The sequence below is a fragment of the Mycteria americana genome, chromosome 1 (assembly GCF_035582795.1).
Source record: "Mycteria americana isolate JAX WOST 10 ecotype Jacksonville Zoo and Gardens chromosome 1, USCA_MyAme_1.0, whole genome shotgun sequence".
Classification (NCBI taxonomy): domain Eukaryota; kingdom Metazoa; phylum Chordata; class Aves; order Ciconiiformes; family Ciconiidae; genus Mycteria; species Mycteria americana.
The window spans coordinates 84,087,879-84,108,134 of record NC_134365.1 but is presented as its reverse complement, the minus strand read 5'-3'; the positions used below and the strand labels follow the sequence as shown (position 1 = coordinate 84,108,134).

Below are 20,256 nucleotides of genomic sequence, written 5' to 3'. Positions count from 1 at the left end.
TGCTGGGATAAATGGGTTTTTCTAAAAGCAGCTCTGCGGAGTCCTACAATACTGGAAAAGGTACCGATACTGTAAACCCACTGAAGCCTCGGCCTGCATAAGAGCTGGGTCTCTCCCAAAGACTTCAGGCAGTAGAGAAATTAAGGTTTTGGTAGCAGGAGTTTTACAGTAGAGTATTTTAACCAGAGCCCTGGCAGCATCTGGCAGGAGCGGTGAGACCCGGTATCACCATCCCCACTTTCAGGCAGGGGAGCTGAAGAACAGACCTGGGCACTGACCCCCACGGCATCCCACGGGCACTTGTGTCAGCCTGGGAACCGAGCATGGGATGCGAATGCAATGCTGGGGAGCTGGGCTCTCACCAACAACGCCCACTTTCTCCACACAATACCAGGTTATTCAGGAGAGTTTGAAATATTCATGGATGGAGGTTTAATTTGTCATCCTAACCAGACTGGGAAAACACGTCAAATGCAGAGTATCTGTTCTGCTGACGACATTTACGTTCGTGATGGGTGCAATTAGCTCCGGTGGGTCATGAACACCCGTTTTTCTTGGCTACTAGCCAGCAGCTGCTAGCTGCAAAATCATGTCCTCTCCTTGTCATGAAACTGTCCTGCTTAATATAATGAAGCATCACAACCTTTCTCTGAAGGTGCATCTGCCAAGGAGAGGCTGTGAAGGACGGCTTTTCAAACTGACCCAGGAAAAAGGGGTTGGATGAAATGCTGGCTGTATTAGAAACAAAAATATTCACAGTGATGTGCATCACATCAGCTAAAGCCAGAGAGAGATGTCATCGAAATCTCCCGAGTATCTGCGCTACCTGTGTGCAATCTGACTCAGGAGATTTTTCCCTCGGCACGGTGAGTAACACCACGGTGAAACAGAGCACAGGGCACGGCGACACGAGAAGCCTCTGCTGCAACGTCGTCTGCGTGCGGCGGGCAGACCGAGCCTTCCCCGTGGTCACCTTTTGTCCCGAGAGCCAGGGACTCCGGGACTGCCCCTGAAAAAGGACCTGTGGTCAAGTTAACTGGCTTGCAGCCGTACCGTGCCTACCCCAGTGAAGGTCCGCTATAAGCAATGCTTCTCACCGCTAGCAACTTTCCCAAGTCTCAGTCACTGGAGCTAAACTTTACCCTCTGCCTCAGGCTGACTTGTTTATGGAAGGGGAGAAACCACACCAAAAAAAGTGCTGCTATGTCCAAGGAAAAGGTTAAGGAAAGCAGGTATTTAAATTTTACCAACATTAGCCAGCTCTTCACCAAAGTTTCCAATTGTGTATTTTGAGAAGATTAAGTATAATCAGGACTTGGCATAGCACATGGAGGGGGGGTCAGATACCTTTCGATATCCGCAAGAAATGCAGCCCAAGGTCAGCCAAGATACATTGCCCAGAAAACTGCATATTGCATTCATTCAGAGCCCTTACGATCCAGGAGGTCTGTGCTCTGAAGGCAGCTGCCATCCCTGTTTGCATCTAAGCCCAGCTGACCACAGCAGGGTCCCTGCAGGGGTGCACGGAAGTTCCCTGCCAGCCCAGGCACCCATGCTTCCCTCCTCTGGAAACCAGGTTATAGGAAAAACGGTACGTATGTGCCATACCACTGGCACAGCGTCAGAATACAAATGGAAGCATGATGCCAAAGGAAGCTGGGACACAGCTGTTTAAGATGGCCTGGGCAGCACTGAACACTGAATTCTGGTGACTGGCTGTAGGCTCCTCACCTCACGGAGCACAGCACTCTGCTCCTGAGCTCCAGCAGGCACCAGTGTAGCCCACAGCACAGCAAGGGAGTGCTGCAACCTGCTCTTGGTCACACCAGTCCTTGCCTGTACATTGGAACAACTCCTGCGTCAGATGTATTGCAGAGATCACCCCAAGCTCTTTGTAGCCTCCTCTGGGACATGCCCCGATTTCCATCACTCCTGTAATTCATCCCGACACTCTGTGAGCAGGAATGATGCTCTTGGCAGATCAGAGGTATCATGTGGGCACCACCACCGCATTGCCACAGCCAGTGCATAATCACAATCATTTGCAACTGGTGAATAACCGTGGGGCTCAGAACCACGGAGCACGTGAAATGTCAGGTGAACTCGGCGGGATGCAGGGAGTATCAGGATACTAGTCTCCGTGTGCCTGGTCACTGCTTCCCCTGCCCTGAGACAGGACACCAGCTCTCCCCAGTGCCTGGGCTGTGGCCCTGGGTAGATGCACGCTGGGCTGCATCCCTGTTTGCATCCCACACCAGCGCCCGCTGTCTTTCCCAGCACCCCACGCTGCCAAGCTCCTCACGTGGCAAAAAAACTGCAGAGTTACCAAACACATGGTTCATGCATCAGCTTTGTTACAGCTGGGGTTTGATGGAGGATGGTACGCCTAAACCCAGGCCTCCCAGAGCTGCCTGGCAGGCAGAGCACTGGGCGGCTGCCCATCCCCGCTTGCACTCCCATCGGCTGGGGACTGCCGTCTGCTGGCCCCCGCTCCTGGAGAGAAGGGAAGCTTTAGTGTCTGAGCTTGCTCAGAGCGGAGCAGGAAGCCTCGGAAGCGAAAGAACAAGACAAATGCCTTTGAAGATGCAATAAAATGTGAGCACAGTGGATCTTCTGGTGATGAGATCCAGGACAGATAAGCAAGTTTTTGAGCATGCCTCACCTCATGGGGTTCTTCCTTTCCTTTTAGCAAAAGGTAAGAAGGGCTTCTCTGTCTGTCGCCACTTTCCTGCTGCTGCTGGCAAAGCTAATTTTTTAAGGTAAGAATATGTACTTTTGCTTAACCAGGTAAACGTTTTCTTATAGCTGGGGCTCGCTCTTGTATTATTGGGGGCTTAGTAATTTCCTAATTCTGGAATTGCTTATTTAACGATGGGAGCTGGACAAATTCCTTGGCCTTTCTTCTGAAGTACCTATCTGCCAAAAGCTATTGGAAACCCATATAAAGAAAATCCCCCGTTATTAGCTCGGGCGGGATTTAGGTCTGTTGTAAGCATTCACCTGTTTGTGAGAGAGCAGTGGCAACAAGTCACGTCAAGGGTCAAGGCATTTCCAAATGGATGAAAGAGCAGGGGCACCAGTTTGGAGATGCTTGTAACAGACTACGCTCATAATGCCTTTTTTTTTTTTTGGTATAAGAATCTCTTCTTTTAAAGCACAGTGGTGCACGATTTCAAAATAGTATGTCCTTCTGAAAATAGAACAGATTTTTTACAAGCAGTTTCAGACTGGAGAGCTTAATGAGGCAATTTCCTTGCAGCCAGGCTTGGGGAAGGAAGGGTGGTGACACACGGAACATAAGGCTTGAGCATTTGGAGCCAACTTCATTTGTTTCTAAACACCCTTATATATGATCATTTACACTATTATTACACAAACTTCTGGTCAATATGACGTTTCATTTAATGTATGAAGAGGCTAAAATCTCTGGGTAATTCTATAGAGAAATGGGTCATTTCTGATGTCTTCATTTTGTACATAGAACCAATGAAGAAGCCCAGACTGGAATTGTCACAGTTTGCATAGATTTTATTCAATATGGGGATCCACAGGCCACTGATGTATTTTTTTTGTCATGTGTTAGCTCTGGTCTACACTTATGTTTTGAACTTAAAATAATGTACCACTGAATTCTTTAAAACAACGAACACTATGGTAAAATGACCACCATGTTGCATTTAGCATGAAAGAGCTTCCCAAAAAAGTGTTGCTATTTGCATACTAAAACTCAGGTTTTTATTAGTCTGACTAATACATTCTGTTTAATTAGTCTTGTCTATGAAGCGTCCATCCAGGAGCTGAAATTGCCTGGCCAGCAGAAACCAAAAATGGTGAAACCTTTATTTTGCAAGTTGTCAAGTTCCACAACCAAAATCTAGTAAGGAAAAAAACCCCAATGCCAGATTCATGAGCGAACCTCAGTCACGCAGCAAAACGAGCTGGTACACACCAGCAGATGCAGCCCAAACTCTGCAGTACTGATGATGAAGATACAACAAACTCGTCCACCTGAGGCTGTGGCTGTGCAACTGTTAATCCTGGCTCTGCGCACTACCCCATCAGCCAGCCATCCTGGTTTGCTGAAGACCACGCACAGGCCCACACCACCGCTTCTGCCGAAGTATTCAGGTCACACGATGGGTTTTTACTCACTGTGGTAGCTGTGGGACAACAGATACCTGGAACGCCACAATGTCAGAGTGCTGCGGACAGATTTGAGCAACGTGTTTTATGCCAGATGAGATGCCAACTAAACCTGTCAATGGCTTTTTTAATAAGCTGGAATTCGCAGAAGAATTTTACACCTGGCCAATGCAACATGTGAGCAAAGTGCTTCTACTCTTAGATGAAAAATCCTAAAACCACATTTACTGTGCACTTGAACCACTGTCTTAGTCCGCAACTAGCTTTAAGATGTATGAAGTACACCAGCTGGATGGTAATCTCACGTGTGAAAGGAAAAAAAATGAATTTATTGTGAGTATCTTATCAGCCCAGCTGTCACAGTGTGATACAGCAAGTCGCTTATTTTATAGATGGGGCTACCACTTCTGTTTGATTCACTGGAACTTTCTGTCAGTCCAAAGTTAAGTCACACAATACAAAAAATACAAAAAACCTATCAGGACAAACAGCCTGGCCTTCCCATGATACACTGTTTTTAACCCCTCCAAGTTTCATGTGGATTTACTGCATGTGTACATATTTTACTGGTGGACTTTCATTTTGCAAGCTCTAGATAGCGCTCACAAGAGAAAATTAAAGCTTTTAAGAAACATATCAAAGAAAAGAGACATGAATTGCACTATTTTCAGAAAATCTTCCTTGAAAGAATACTATAATGCTCTGAAGTAATGGCCCTAGATTTTTCAGTACAGGGACTGGGCCATTCCTTCAGAATATGGTAGGGTTGCCTTTGTTGTTTTTATAAAAAAGTTTTTTTAAGTGTGTGTCACATGGATCAACTTCCCCATTCTTCTATATGCTCTAGTAGTTTTAATGATTAAAATAGTTCAGGTACTTTCCATTCCATAGTTTTATTTTTACTTCAGCATGCACAGAACTAAAAAGACAATTAACTTTTGCGTTTCTTTTTTTTTCTGAAACTTTTTCATCCCTGGCTGATTTTACTAGCACACTTGAAATGCATTTGAAGGAAAAAAAATGCTTTTCTGTGTCCGATGAGGAGTACCCTCGTGGCTGTGATGGAAATGCTGGCAGTGAAAATGACTGGAAGGAGGAATCAGCAGTGCTATGGCAGGATCTACTTATCCAAGTCAATAGTAATTGAGGATTTCAGTTTCCATTCATGACAATCTTGAAAGAAAGCACAAGCACTAGGAAAGATCCTGCAGAATATTATACATAATTCATTTTCTTGAACTTTTCAACACCTCTATAATACGTATGTCCTACACTGCCCCCAGCTTCCAGTTTTAAACTGATGTTTATAGTGCACTGGCAAGCTATTAGGGGAGGCACCCCACTCCGCTGAACCAACAGGCTCTCGCTTTGCATTGGTAATTACTGGGATTTTCAGTCCTGGCTGCTCCGAGCTGCAGGACTACCTCATCGTGACCCACGCAGCCTGTCGCCCTAGCTTTACCGAGTTAAACAGGTGCAAGACATCCTCTCCATCTTGCAAGATCATGACTGGACTGATAAATTAAAAAAAAGAAAAGGGAAAAAAAAAAGGGGAGGGTGTTGAAAAGACATTTTATAGCTGTTTTAGTAACTCGGCTTGGGTTTCTGCCATAGACTTTATCCAGCCATTTTCAAGTCTTCCTTGGCACCCCATCCAAACTGAAGCTGATAGATGGTACCTTTCGGGTAACACTGGTCTCTGCATCAGATCCCGCAGCAACTGAGTAGCAGTACACCACCTTCTCCACAAAGACAAAGATCACTCCTCCCAAACGCTGATAGCAGAGGGCTATCACAAGAAGGCAAACTATTTCAGCCACGCATCTTTTCTCTCTCTCTCCATTTTGAATCAATTCAGAGCTCCTGTGACCGCAAGGGGACTGCAGCTGTGTATTTATTGCACCTACTCCCACGATGACAACCACTCTAAAACAGATTTAAACCACCAGATTAATTTCACAGCCAGGCTGAGAAACGATAGCACACCCCTGGATCCGTACTGGTCATGTAACACCCAGGTCTGCCAGACCGTGCGCTTCTTGTGCCAGCAACCACCACAGCTTCGCCGCTCATGGACTCCGGCAGGCAGGGAGGCATGCCGTGCAGAAGTGATGAGCTCTGGTCTCCTCCACAGCGCCTCAGGACACGGCGCTTTTTGTATCGTGATTTTTAGATTCCTCTTTTGCATCTCAGTTTTGGTCTTGCCTGGGAGAAGAAATAAGAAAGCTTACCCCAGCAAGCCTCCTAATGTTTGTTTGCTTATCAAAAACTAAATTTAGGGAAACATTTGGGTACGTGGAGACTGGTCTGAGCCTTGCAGCCACCAGCTTTTGCCCATCCAAGATGGCACTCATTTGGGAATACCAGTGTCCAGAGAAAATGCGTTATGGCAGCACTTAAGGAAGACTGCAAAGACTGCAAAACTACTGTTTAACAAGGTTCCATTTTAATTCTGTTAAATTTAAGTATCACTTAACACTTGACAAGATCTTAGCTTTATGGTGAGGTATTGTGCATCAGCAACCACAGAATACATAAGGCCAGCACCAGCCAAAGCCTGAGCCAGTTAAACAGCTTTGATCAGACCAGTGAGAAACGACTGAAGAGAAGTGACACCGTATCTCAGAGCCCTACCTGGGATGTACGGACATCCAGCTGCCAAGAGCACGGCGTGGTAACCCCAGGGAAGTCGGCAGGGATCGGCACCTGCCATCGCTACCGCAGCCCAAGCTGCGCCGAGCTCAGGCCAACGGCAAGGCAGAGTCATGAAATCCTTTGCAATGCCAAGGCTGAGGACAATCCCCCTCAGATCTGCAGCAGCAGCACAAAAGTAACAGTAGGGCTGTTGTTATATATAACATATGCATACAAATGATGCAAAATACCGAGCTGTAACTCTACCGGATACTTCTTGATGCTCCTGCATTTCCTGACCACATTTAGGAGCCCGGATCCAAACCCTGGGTGCTTTGCTGAGTGCTCAGAGTCCCAAAGCTGGGAACGCTGCAAAAGCCTTCTGGCATTTTTGTGTTAAAGGGAGGTTGATTTTCCACATACACATTAATTACTTCATAAATAACTGTTAATGCCCGCGATCTCTTCCTCTTTCTTAAAACTAATTGCAAAAGGGAGATTGGAAAAGGACTCTTTTTAGGTGTGGGACCTGGTATGATAAATGGAAAGGATGCTGGAGATATTTGAAATGACAATACTGTTCACCGGTCATGTATGCATTGCTTGGGTAAACTAAGAAAGCAGCAATCAGACATGCATTAAAGAGTTGGGATTTACATAAATTCCAGCATGGAACGTGGCATCTGTACTCCTAAATACAAAAGATGGCTGGATTCCTCCTCTGGTTCACATTTAGGCCCCAATTCAAAGCCCTCCAAAGCACATGCTTCATTGTTGACATGAACAGGGATTCCTTCCCAAAGCGGGGCCTTCGTGTGCCGAGCACTGGCCTTTAGCTCGCCGATGTTCTCCAAAACAAGAGCCTGAAAAGATGCTGGGGGAATATCATGCCCATTTACTACATTTACTGTATCTCAGTGATCTCACATCTAATGGATGCAGTTTAAAAACAGAAATATTTTCCCTCCTAAACATGTCTATTTTTGCTACTGTAACAAAGAGCATCAATTACAGATAAGTGTCTATGTCTCTGTTTTTCCATCTGCAAGTACAGAAAATAGTAATTTGCTGTTCCAAAGGGCATTTCATGCAGACTAACGAGGACATCTCACTTTAAAAAAAAAAAAAAATCCCATCTATGCCAGAGTTTCTCCACTTACTATTGCTACATTATCGTAGTAATGCAATATATAAAATGACTAACATTAAGTATCTGAAAGACGGCACATTTTTCTCTGCAATTTTTCGGTCTTTTCAGCACTTTCAACAGTGTACGTTCTAGATTCAGTTCCACTGTTTGCTTCAACAGTCAGTTTGTTGGTTTCCTGTTGCTCGTGTGGGTATTTCTCATAGCAACAGGAGAGAACAATGTTTTCAGAACTGGAAAAAGTGAGAGTAAAGCCAAAACACTGGCAGGGTGATCCAGGGGCAGATGCCATGCCTCAAATTATACTCCCTGCTTAATGTGACTTGGGATTTCAAGCTGATAATCTCTAACAGGTATACTTCGCAACTGTGAAAAGCTGCGAATTCACCCTGCTGTAATAAATGCCGCGAGCGTTTATTGAAAAATGGGATTTTATAAAAGCTGTGACAGCCCACCTGCGTTACACAAAGCTGTATGAGCCGAGCAAGGATTCCCCACCAGAGTTGGGGGGCAAGTCTCCGACCTGACCGTCTATCGCCGGCCCGTGAGCTCCTCCGGCGGCGATGCTTGGGCTGCGGAGCCGGTTCCTCGGGGGGCCTGGCTTCCTCAGCGCGCTGGCCGAGGCTGTATTTATGAATGGATCTGACGGAACTCCGCCATGAGCCCGCAGTGTAACTGCATCACCCCATTGTTGCTACACACGCACAGCACTCACTGGGGAACAAAAAGCTGAATGAAGCGGAGCAGCTGCCAACTCAGGCAAAGACAACTTAGGAAACTATCTCATTCTTCCTTTCTTTTGGAGGCTATTTTGTCTGTTGTTTCCTTGCATACAAAATGTGGCCTGCAACAAATAAGGCAGGATAAGATACAGCGAGCCCTGTTACTTGGTTCCAAAACCACAGGCCCTAAACACTACAAAGGAGGGGATAAATGGTGTATGTGCTGTAGGGACAATGTTCAAATGCTATCCATTCAAGATAGATTTCCATGATTTTATACTGCGGCTCAACAGAAACTGAATTCTTGAGCGTGGTGGTTCTGAATGTCGTTTCTGTGCAGAAATTTGCAGGGATCTTTATGAAGGGACTTTTCAGACCTTGGGGGAAAAAAAAAATCCCAGCACTGACATATGTAGCACATTTAAGTGGAGATATTTTAAATGCCATTTATTATGGATCCAGTCTTCAAAACAGCCTGACTCCACATTTTCAAGGGCTCACAGCCAGCCGTTTCGACAAGACTTCAAGAAAAGCTTGGTTCCTTTTTTCTTTCTACCTCAGACCCTTAAATAAGCTTTGGATTTTCAAAACCACTCAGTACACACCAGTTCCCATCTGGGAACAGACTTTTAGAAGGGATTTGTGCCCACGTACAACCCCACATGTTGGCTCTGCCTGAAAACCCTTCCCCTGCTGCTGATGCTGGGAAGGACGAGTCCTTTTGTCATCCGGATGCAACCTTGAGAGCTGGGCTCTAGGAAGAAGATGCTCCTTATGTGCGCATATAACCCTCATTATCACACAGAGTGAACCTGGCCAGCCCTTCTGGCAGCTACAGAGTTTGTTACACAAACAACTACTAACCAGCTCAATTTGGGATCTAACCTTGCCAGCTTTTGTCAATGATGTAAGCCCAAATGCATTTTTAGGATGAGATAATCGTTTCTAGGTTTCAGTGCACTGAGCCTCATAGGAAGAGGTTGGAAGGGACCTCTGGAGGTCACTTAACACAGCCTTCTGCTCAGGGTAGGGTTAATGTTAAAACTTAGTTGTGTGCCTAATTCTCACGGACTTTAGCCTACGAAATTCTGGTCCAAGGTGCTTTGTAACAGATGAAGACCTCATCTACCTACCCCTGAAGTAGTTTCTTGAGCTCCTCAGAAACCTTAATGTATTTCTCCTCCACGAGGAGATCTGGGGTACCAGAGAATGGAAGGGCTCAAGACAGACTAAAGGGACATGCAAGCAGTAACCAGGCCAGGGCATGCACGCACTGCACGTCATTTATAAGAATGCTCCCGGGCATGGCCAGAGAGGTGGTTTCCAGACCCATGGCTAGCGAGCCGACACACGGGATTGGCAGCTGCTCTTCCAGGAGGTGAGGAGAGAGATTCGCCCAAGGCAGGTCTGTGGCAAAGCAGACTATTGATTGCAAGGTCTTAAAACGTGCCCTACCCATTCAGCTATCCTTCCTCACATCCCGTAATTGTATCCAGCGGGGATGCTCGTATCCTCCTCTGAAGCATCTGGCTCCACCAGGGACAGGATACTGCGCGCACTGGAGTGCTGGTCTGGGATGCTATGGAAATTCCTGACTTCCCGAGTTGTTTATTTTTCCATTGCAATGACCCACCAAGAGATGCACAGGGAGCTCGGCGCTTCCTGTGAGTAGGTCTGTTAACTCTTTGCCCACCAGTGTCTCCTCTCCTTTTCAAGAAACAGCAAAGGAAATGTTCCCACTCTCTGGCAGCAAAACAGATCAGAACATGCAATCTCTGTCCTGCAGAGCTGTGTCAAGCTGTGTGGGACTAGCTCTTATCGATTCTTTGGGACAATAATGATCAGAAAAGGCAATTCAGATATACTATACAGAGCTACTTTCGCTACCCATAAGGCTGCTGAGCTTCTCTGCTTCTCCAAGAGTAGCTCCCTGGTGTATATTTTGGTAGATGGAAGGAGTAATGAAACAGGTTTGCATGGCCTCGTTGCCACTGTCTCTTCAAACTGTGATTCAACCTTCACCAAATGGCCCAGGGCAGCTATTTATCAGAAATAACCGTTATCCCTAGAATGACACTGTCATGATGCCTTCCTTGTAGTATCTTGTCTAAAGTCTGGAGCACTGCTTTGGATTCATACAAGGATACCCAACACCAATGTGTTTTTGAAAGAAACACTCATGTATTGGTTGTTTGCTTACCCAACAGCAGGGTTCTAAATTAAATGCTCTTTATTAATAACATACTTTTGGTCTAATTCTTAATGAAACATCCATTAAAAACATTATAGCTCTAAATGCCAAACTCCGGTCTCAGTTACACGAGTGTAAATCGAAAATAACTCCATTGACTTCAGCCTCTTGGTTTATGCTGCTATTTCCTAGCAAACAGGTATCACCCTCAAATTACCATTATAAAACAGCAAAAGTTCAGAAAAGCTCATTGCAGTTAAGTTGCATCAGGATTTCATTATCATTATTTTCATATGCTTGCAACTTTGAAGCTGAAATTCTTCACGCTTCACCTCAGACGGTGGCATTTTTTTGAAAGCCAATGAGAAAGTCTCATTATTTGTTTCGATGCTAAGCAATCACACACACCAAAAGAAAAAGAAGCAGAAGGTCTCAGGACCCTCCAGTCGGGAAGGACTCTCCCCCCAGCTCTCTGTTGTTTCCTATGGGCTACCAGGAGGCATGGAGCAGGAGGGGCAAGAAGTTTTTCCTCTGCAGAACTGTAACTTCTGTGAGTTCCCTCGCTTTTCCACCACGTGATGCTCCTGAAGCCTAGGAGCTCTCATTTCTTCCTCTTCCCTAACCTCCCCTTTGAAAACAAAATCATTCACACAGTGATGATGAATTAGTTGTGTCGCTGCAGAAAGAGCTCTCAGGCATCAGAAATTAGGAAATGAGAGAACTGAAGCTGTTCATTCAACTTCAATTAAGTCCCAGCGTAAAATATATTACAATAGTCTTTACTCTTCATTAACACAGCCTTGGGCTAACTCTTACACAATCTAGCCAGTACATTTTTTCCAACAATACATTTTACAGATGAGGCTGGTATTACTACCTATTACTAAGATTGCCCGATACGTCTCTGAGACACTGTTTTCAGTTGCTTATCCCTCTCTCAAGCTTTAACATGTGGGATGAAATTTTCCAGTCCTGGGCCCTTTTGCGTTTTTCTAATGCAAAAGTCACAGAGAAAGTTTCTACCAAAATATTTCTTCCATTTCCAAATATCTGGCTAATGAAAAATACACTGTTTTGCCCAAGTTAAAAATTCTGGCTGCCTTTGGTTGGGCTGAGACTTCAAAGCTTGCAGGAGACAGACTTTGAGTTAAGGCCACCTCTGCCACAACAACGGAAACATCTTGAAAAATGACAGCACCTCTAACTTCTGCAAAGCCTTACATTTTTTAGCAATTAAATTATCCAGACGCTCCTTTTGTCCCGAGTGTGCCCTGACTCGGGGGGTGAGGGAGACTCTCCTCAGCGGTCTGTGCTGCTGTGGGCTGAGACCAGGAGCAAAGGGAAGAAAGCTGGTCTCTGCCCAGTGCCGACAGACTCTTGGAGAGGACGTGACCAGCAAAATGTTAGGAGTTCTTTGTTATTTGGGAACAGTGATTTTTTTTTTTTTTTTCCCAAAGGCATATATGCTCAGCCAAATTCGGGAAGATTTTCACCAGGATGGTAAAAAGCACATTTCTGACAAAAACCCATCTGCTAAATTTCAAAGAAAAGGCGTGAAGAAATTTTCAATGCAAAAAATCCCCATCTTTGTTTCTTCTAACCACTTAAGAACTACTAAGCTGTTTTGGCAGGTATTTTCTTTCAGACTGGAACAATCAGGATAGAAAAATTCAGCATGAGAGATAAAGTTTGTCCAATCTGCAAGATGCTGCAAAAGGGCCTTATATTAAGAAGCGTTGGGATGCCTGAGAAAGCTTCAAGTATCTCCTATAATAAAGAACATGAGCTTTAAGTGCATATTAATAAATATCAAATTAAGAGAATCGAGAAAAACTCCCAAGAGAGCAAAAAAAGCCACGTATTCCCCCTTAAATGTGGTTGTGCATAATACACTCGCAACATGCTCAGAAAGTCAATTAACATGGGCTCTACCAGGCCAAGGAGAAAGAAAATTCCACCAGAAAGACACCCTACTGTGACTTTTCTTCTGTCCCTACAAGCCTTTCACAAACATCCCCAGCACACAGACTGAGCATGGGAAGAGTCAGCTGGGATCCTGATTCAAGCAGGGCTTCACAGGTGAAACAAGAAGGCACCAGCGAGCAACCAGAGAGAAACACACGGAGAGGTGCAGCAGGAAAACCCATGGGTGTAATTCCTCCCGTGAGGAGCAGCTCTGCAAGCATCTAGCCTTGCGGGACCTTCTGAACGTGAGCCCATGCACAAAGGTGACGAAGGAACAGATTACTGAAGCAAGGGCTGCATCAGAAAGGGATGATCAAAATCTCTTTGCTGGCAAAAATGACGGGTAAGGGAGGGAAACGCTCTTCCCTGCGACCAGGGAATCGAGGCACAGCTAAGTATCTTGCAAGGTCCCAGTGTTGTAGCCCTTGTGGCCCATGTGTTGAGCCCACTTGCCCTCATTAAGAGCTGAGTGTTGTCAGCACTGTGCTGTCACTGCAACCCAAACCTCCTGTCCATGCTGAAAAAGAGCAAGAAGGGAAAAGATCCTTGTGACTGCACAGGGAAACTCTTTGAGGAAATTAAGAACTACCCTGAACAACTCCCTGGCATCTCCAGAAAGACAGAACCCAGCTACTCAATAGTTGATCAAAACCCACCAAACACCTCAAATACGAATACACCAGCAGGGGCTACCTTGGCATCTCCCTTCTGACAAGTGCTAAAATACTGTGGAAACAACATCAGAAGTTTATCTGCAGCTTACCGATATGGGGAACATGGTCCAGTGATGGAAGACTGCATCATTTATCAGATGGCACAGGAACAGTGTGATAAGCTCTGCTGAGGGTATCTGTTCTAGGTCTGGGTTTTGGTGGTACCTGAGCACCACCTGCTTCTGCCTTCAAAAAGACTTCCAAAGGACTACCCAGGGATTTCTGCAGGCAGTGATGTGCTCTGTTCTGCTTCAGAGCAGGAGCAGGCACCAAGCTTGTGAAGGCTCCCCCTAAACTTTCCATTTACCCTCTTCTTCACTCTGCATGCCTCCCTGTCCCTCCCTTGCCACCGTAAGGGCTATTTGTGTTCCCATTCCTCACCCCACACTGTCGTTCCCCCACTCTCATTGTTATCCTTGTCCTGCTGATTACCAAGTTGGTCTGTCAGGCTGTAATTTCTATAGCTGTAGTACAGGAAGCTCACAGACAATGATGGTTACAGAAATTCCTCTCGTCCCCATCTCCCCCTACAGCCCTGCCCTGTGCCACTGTGCTCAGCTCTCCCAGCTGTTTGTGAGGCTATTCTTGGAAATCTATCAGTTAACTGATCCGGTTTACAAACCAAGCAAGCCTCCTGACCCCCCAGCTCCGAAACAAAAACAAGTGGTCTTTCCTCCCCTTCTTTAAGCTGGATTAGTTCCAGGATGGGGTTTGAAACACAAGGATATGAGCAGCTGTGTGGGCATACATCAGCAAAAGCAAGCATGAAAATAAGCAGCAGCCAAGCAGGAACAACTTCACCCGGCATTGTCATGTAACAAGGAAAATCACAGCAGAGGGGCATCAGCCTTTCAGACACTCTGTGGAGTTAAGGCATGGAGTTACTCAAGAAGCTCTTAGGGGCTAGCATCAACCGCTTTCCTTATTCTGTGGATATTGACAACCTTGGCTGAAGACAGCACCTTTGCCAACAAGATGTTAGTCTCTCCCTAAATCCTTGTCTTTCTCTGCCTGGTTTTCTAATGTCCCTCTCACCTCTGCCCACTTGTCTTAAGAGTCTTCCCGGACATCTGCTGGACGCAGCATCCAAAACTTACCGGGCTACATCCAATCAGACAAACATCCCAGGAGAAAATTTCATTCAGCCAGTAACTACAAATATCAGTACCAATAATGGATAATTCTTGTTATCCACATAAATGAAGTAAACTTCATGGATTTGCCCAGTCTAAATGTACAAATGAGCTTTGTGCATTACTTGCACCAGGCTATGCAATCTGAATCGTTATATAGGATTCTTCTTGCACGCTCCTGCTGCTTACTGTAATGCATCACCACTCTGTTTCTCCATACTGAAAAAACAGAAACAAAAGAGCAATTACCTGTGTAAAATTTTCATTTTCATTGAAATGAATGTATGTTAAATTTCTGCAGCTACTTGATTTACATTATAAGCATTCAGAATTGGAAATGTTCCTTTCTCTGTGCAAAACGCAGTTCCAATCAAAAGAAATGGGAAGCCCCAGAACTGCACTTGAAAATTAGGCTCAATCTGATTGAAAGAAAAAAAGAAATAGCGAAATTCTTCCCTTTTTGTTAAACTGGACTATTCCTTTTTAACCAAAACACAAAATACTTGTGGAAAAAACAAACCTTCTCTTGACAATATTATCACAGATCTAATAACTGCACAGTGTATTACTCTGCAAAGTCAAAGCAATAAAAGGTTTTATAGTTAGCACACGTTAAGGATGATGCATTGGAAACTGATACTTCTACGGTTAAAAAAAGCATTATCTTATTAGTGGCCTGAATTTCAGAAAGCCTCACTCATTTTCTTTCCTTTTGAGTGAATTTCATCACAGCAAAACATGTCAGCTTCGCAAGAGACGAAACTCCTGTTTATCCACAGACCAAGCAGTTTGGTCTTGCAGGAGTGTAAGCTCTCCCCGCAGTGTCCCACCAGCACGGGAGCACAGCAGGAGAGGCACCACCCGTTAGGGACGGCACCCCGAGTGCTCCTTTCAGCCCTCCCAGCTTTCTGCTGAGACTGCCAAGCAGAGCTGTCGGGTTTGGGTTTTTCTGATGTGCCCACTAGAAGCTGACCCCAGACCAGCAAACTCACTTTCGAGTGAGTTTGAGCACCACTGAACCATCAGATTCACCTCTCCTACTGACGACAGGACCTTCTGACAAGCCAAGAAATGCCCTTCATGGGGCGAGCTTAGTGAAGTGACAGACAGAAACCCAGACAGCCTGGGTTGCACCTGCCTCACACTGTGCCAGTGCCGGAGGATTAGCTCATTATTCACTTCCCTTAAGTCACGGATTTTTAGACGATACATCAATGAGGGCAAGAAGAGCAGTTTCAAGGTTGCGAACACAGGACCGGCGCACATACGGGGTTACCTTATGCCCCAGGGGATGCTGTCTGCCTGCTCGCTCCATCGTGCGGGGTGGTACCCAAGGCAGCTCCCCCCTGTAGCAAGGCTGGCCATCAGCCAGGGCAGGCAGGGCAGGCAGAGCAGGCTCTCCCCACCAAGCTGCTGAACAAAGCGTCAATGAATAATGATCCTGGGAGGCCAAGGAGCTTTGGACATCCAAAGCACTGCAACCAAGGTGCTGGGTCCATGCCTGCAACCTGCTCGCTCCGGGAGCACTCCCTTCCTTTGTTCCACTGGGCTTTCAAGATCAGGACGGGTTTGATGGCCCAGTTCTCCACCACGCCCTCAGAAGTGAAAGGAGAAGAGGAATGTGGGACACTCACCACATCTGTGTTTGTGATCTTGGCCAGGAGGTCCGTGAGGCTGTCTCCGTCATCAAGCTGAAGGCCACAGATGGCTGCTCCCACACTTCCAGTTGCTATCATTGATGGTGGGTACATGGCAAAGTTAAAATCTGCAAGAACAGATCTGGGAATTAGTCCAAGCCCAGACCAGAAAAGCTGCAAAACATCAGAGGCAAGCAACATAAAAAAACCACACCCAAGAATAAAAAACGGGGAAGTAGAAGAAAGGGAAAAGTGCCACTCTTTTTGCTCCGGCAAGCTCATTAGTCACACTGCTCATCACAAGCAGTCAAAGGAGGGGTAACAGATCTGCAAATTAAAATGGAAATGCGGTTCGGTCTTTTATTCTCACTGATGCATAAAGTAAACCTGGACAATTTTTAATAGTCTTTCCTTAGTTTTAAAGAAAAGGAAAGAAAAGAAGGAGGCTTTCTGTAATTTATGTCAGAAATTTGGGTCTCGGTCACATTAGAGCTCTCTGTATAACCGGAAAACTAACTGGAATAAGGTATCACAAAGGACCAAACTGAGGTTTTTAGTCACGTCAATTTTTAAAGACTTAATTAACTCGAGCATTTAAAGACCTGTCCAGGAAAGAGATTTTAATTAACAATTCATCTTTAGCACCTTTGCAATTAGGAAGTGAGAACACTTACAGCCCATAGCTACGTAATCAAAGAAAAAACAAAGATCACATTTGTCATTACTACTATTTCTTAATAAACAAGTTGAAAATACGTTTCAAAACTTCCTCTCACACATCTGTGGAGACCAGGAGAGAAATGAAAATAACACTCAATGTTCTTGTGACCTTTATAAGGCCATTTTATGGTTTATGATACCGCCATAGGCAGTGGCTTATCAGCATATCTTACTAAATACCATTTCCAGGAGATCTTCTTGGTTACTGATATCTTCCTAAAATGAAACTTGGTTTGCAAGTTGTTTGGTTCAACAATAACTCATAAACAAACCTTTCTCTACCAGTTTTCAGCTGGGGTGACTGGAGGAGAAGGAAGGGGAAACCCAAGTAATACTTAGTTTGAAATAACCACAATCAATATATTATATATAGAAACAGATTGTTACAGAAAACTGCCTTTCAATTAAGGGCAGATCCCAAGTCCTCTCTGTTCAGCTAGCACAAATTCTGTAACTCTGTTGATGTCTGCGTAACCGCTCAAGTTTTAGACACATGGAGAGTTGTTCTCGGCCTCCCAGATGCTGAGCTGGCAGATACTGCAATAGCTGTGCAGACGGCATGTTCTTCTCCAGGCTGGAATACGTCCCTGGGACCCATGAGGAATGAAGCAGTCAGGTAAGGTTGGGACTCGGGTCACAACATTCATCCAGACGGACGGAGAGTGGATGTTAGAAGTGGGGAGAGAAAAGGAGGAGCTGAAACCCTGACATGGATTTATCTGTCTCACGAAGCCACCAGGAGATGACCACCTGCAAGCCCACCATTGCATGCTGCTGAAATCCACTGCCCTTCCTACCAGGAGAGCTCAGCAGACATCTGACAAACACTTCTGAAGGAGCACAGTCCCACCAACAGAAGCAAGGAATACGGACTGCCATTACTATAAAAATAATAATTATGCACTATTGTAATAGTAAGAACCCACTGTACACAGGAAAGCTGATGATCTTGGAAATTAAGTTATATTGCCCCCACTAATGAGTGAGTCAACAGGAGAGCCTTGACTTCTACTTGTCAGTGAAGCACACAGCCCTGAGGATGCTGCTCTCGGCACGTGTCGAGGTAACAGGAATTGCACTTTCATGATCAAAATCGCTTTCACATTTACCTCATGTGGATTTATACATACGTGTGCAAGGGCTAGCCCCATCCAGCCTGTAAAAGGATGATGAGGGAAAATAGTTGAGGCTACCTGACACACAGCACACGCACTCCCCACAGAGCCTGCCCTATCCCCCGTGCCTCAGCCTGTGGTTGCACTTATCATCGGGCCAGACCTTCAGAGCAGACCATAAACAGAGTGGGATTTTAAGCCCTCGAAACGGCCCTCATTTTATGCTGTTCTGCCTCTCTTCTTAATCATTGCTACTGACGGGGGGCCCCGGGACTCGGCTTCTGGGTGACTGTTGCAGTAGCTCGTTCCTGTGGGTTGATCTGCTAGCTAGTGGCTCCACGGAGTAAGTGTGATCACTGGGCCACCAGTTCACGAAGTCCAATGGGCACCCAGTTTACAGAGTTCAATATGAAATCCAGGAATGGTTAAAGGACTCCGATAATGAGAGGTTTTCATAAAAGTCGTAAATGTTTATGTGCTTGTGTGACTGTCCAGAGTGTCCTCCTGGTCCATGGAGCAAATAATAGATGTCTATAAAATTTCAGAACGTTCAAACGTTTATGGAAGAGACCTAGCGTTCCCAACATCTGCCGTCAACTACATAGAGCAATTCTTCAGCAATCTCACTAATTTCTTTAGAAAAGGGATAAATTAAAGCAGATTACAACTCCACAGGTCTGTTTCTCCTTTTGTACACACTGCATTTGTGTGGGTTTGCGAATCCCGTGTGCTTGCATTGGTGTGAATGAGGCTGCACTTGGCCAACGTGGCCCTAAGTTGGGATGCGACTCCCGCATTTAAATCTAAACAGTACCAGACAGTACCAAACTGTCTCCTAGTTATGCATGGGAACTACAGGTGGCAACGGACTTTCCATAATTTACCCCTCCTTGTCTCGATTTTCGGGGAAGATGTAGTAAAAAGATGATGTGAAACCTCTCCAACTCTGCCGGTATTTGGACAGTCCCTATGGAAGCTATGATGCAGTGGGTGAGAACGAAAACCCACCCCCTCCCAGCCATCATTTGAGCCAGCAGCAGGGAGAAACGGACCCTCTCGGAGGCCTGGATGGACCCACACCCTCATGCGTGGTCACTGAGCCCCCAAGGAGCAGCTTCACCCAGCCCCGGGCGGCTGGTGGGCAGACCCAAGCAACAGGGAGCTCCCATGCCTTGCACTGAACGCTCAGCACCGACCAGGCATGGCGGGCTGCGTGAAGGACACTGCCCTCTGAACTTCCTTGCCTCCTAGGGGCTTGCATCAGGACCTTCACATTATCCAAATGCCGGTTTTCTCGTGGTTGATTTTATATCTACTCCCAGAAACCGTCTTCCTAGGAAGCTGAATAAAGAGCCACAGTGCCCCTGCCAACTAGCACTGCTGTAGGTCTGCTTCCACGTGGGGTCACATGAGAACATTTCTATGCCCAATAACCTTGTTAGTTCCCTTAATGTCATTCATAATGCAAATGAGACAGCGAGCGAATGGCCAGAGGCCCAGAGTGACTAAAGCTCAGCATCCAGAAAGTCTTACATTGCCTCTAGCTCTAAACTAACTTCCCTCCATAACAAGCACCATAAACTTGGCTATCAAAGCTACACATGCCCAGTCTTTGTTGTACAACAGGCAGCGATTTGTATCACTGGCTTCTATTTTTAGCATATTAATTAACTACTGCAACTGGTGAGGCAAGTGTCTCCAACTGGAGAGTGTGGCGCCATTGTCTGAAGTCATCACCTCATCTCGCGCTATTGAAAATCATGGCAGTGACCCTCCTGCTGATATGAATTTAACCTGACATACCCACAAAGGGATGGGGGGTGGTGCACCAATTTTGTGCACATGGTTCTCCACATCACCCTGGACCCTATTAGTGTGGAAAGAGCTCATTGAAAGAAAAGAAGCCACATTGTGCTGGGCCACCTAGAGGGTTGAATAGAAAAGGCTGAGGAAAAGAGCAGGCAGCGGAATAAAGGCCGTAATTAACATATTTCCATATTCAAGCAAAGCAATAACTACGTGAAATGTTTGTCAAGGTGCAATAAAAGCATAAATATTAAGTACCGTATCTGAGGGGATGCAGAACCCCCCTCGAGTCCCTTACATTCCATCAAGAAATTCAAAACAAGCTTTTTA

At 45.6% G+C, this 20,256-nt stretch overlaps 1 protein-coding gene across 4 annotated transcripts in view; it reads right to left on the bottom strand.

The window, feature by feature from the left end:
• The window catches only part of CCND2 (cyclin D2), a 34,874-nt gene that overhangs the window by 2,391 nt on the left and 12,227 nt on the right, over positions 1-20,256 (bottom strand). Inside the window, exons 4-6 of one of the 4 annotated variants that reach the window (XM_075508643.1) lie at positions 16,283-16,413; positions 15,925-16,058; positions 6,085-6,348 (exon numbers count right to left, since the gene is read on the bottom strand). In XM_075508643.1, coding sequence (XP_075364758.1) covers positions 6,333-6,348; positions 15,925-16,058; positions 16,283-16,413 — 281 coding nt within the window. In that variant the 3' untranslated portion in view covers positions 6,085-6,332. The other 3 variants (XM_075508652.1, XM_075508659.1, XM_075508635.1) reach the window with 3 other exon arrangements.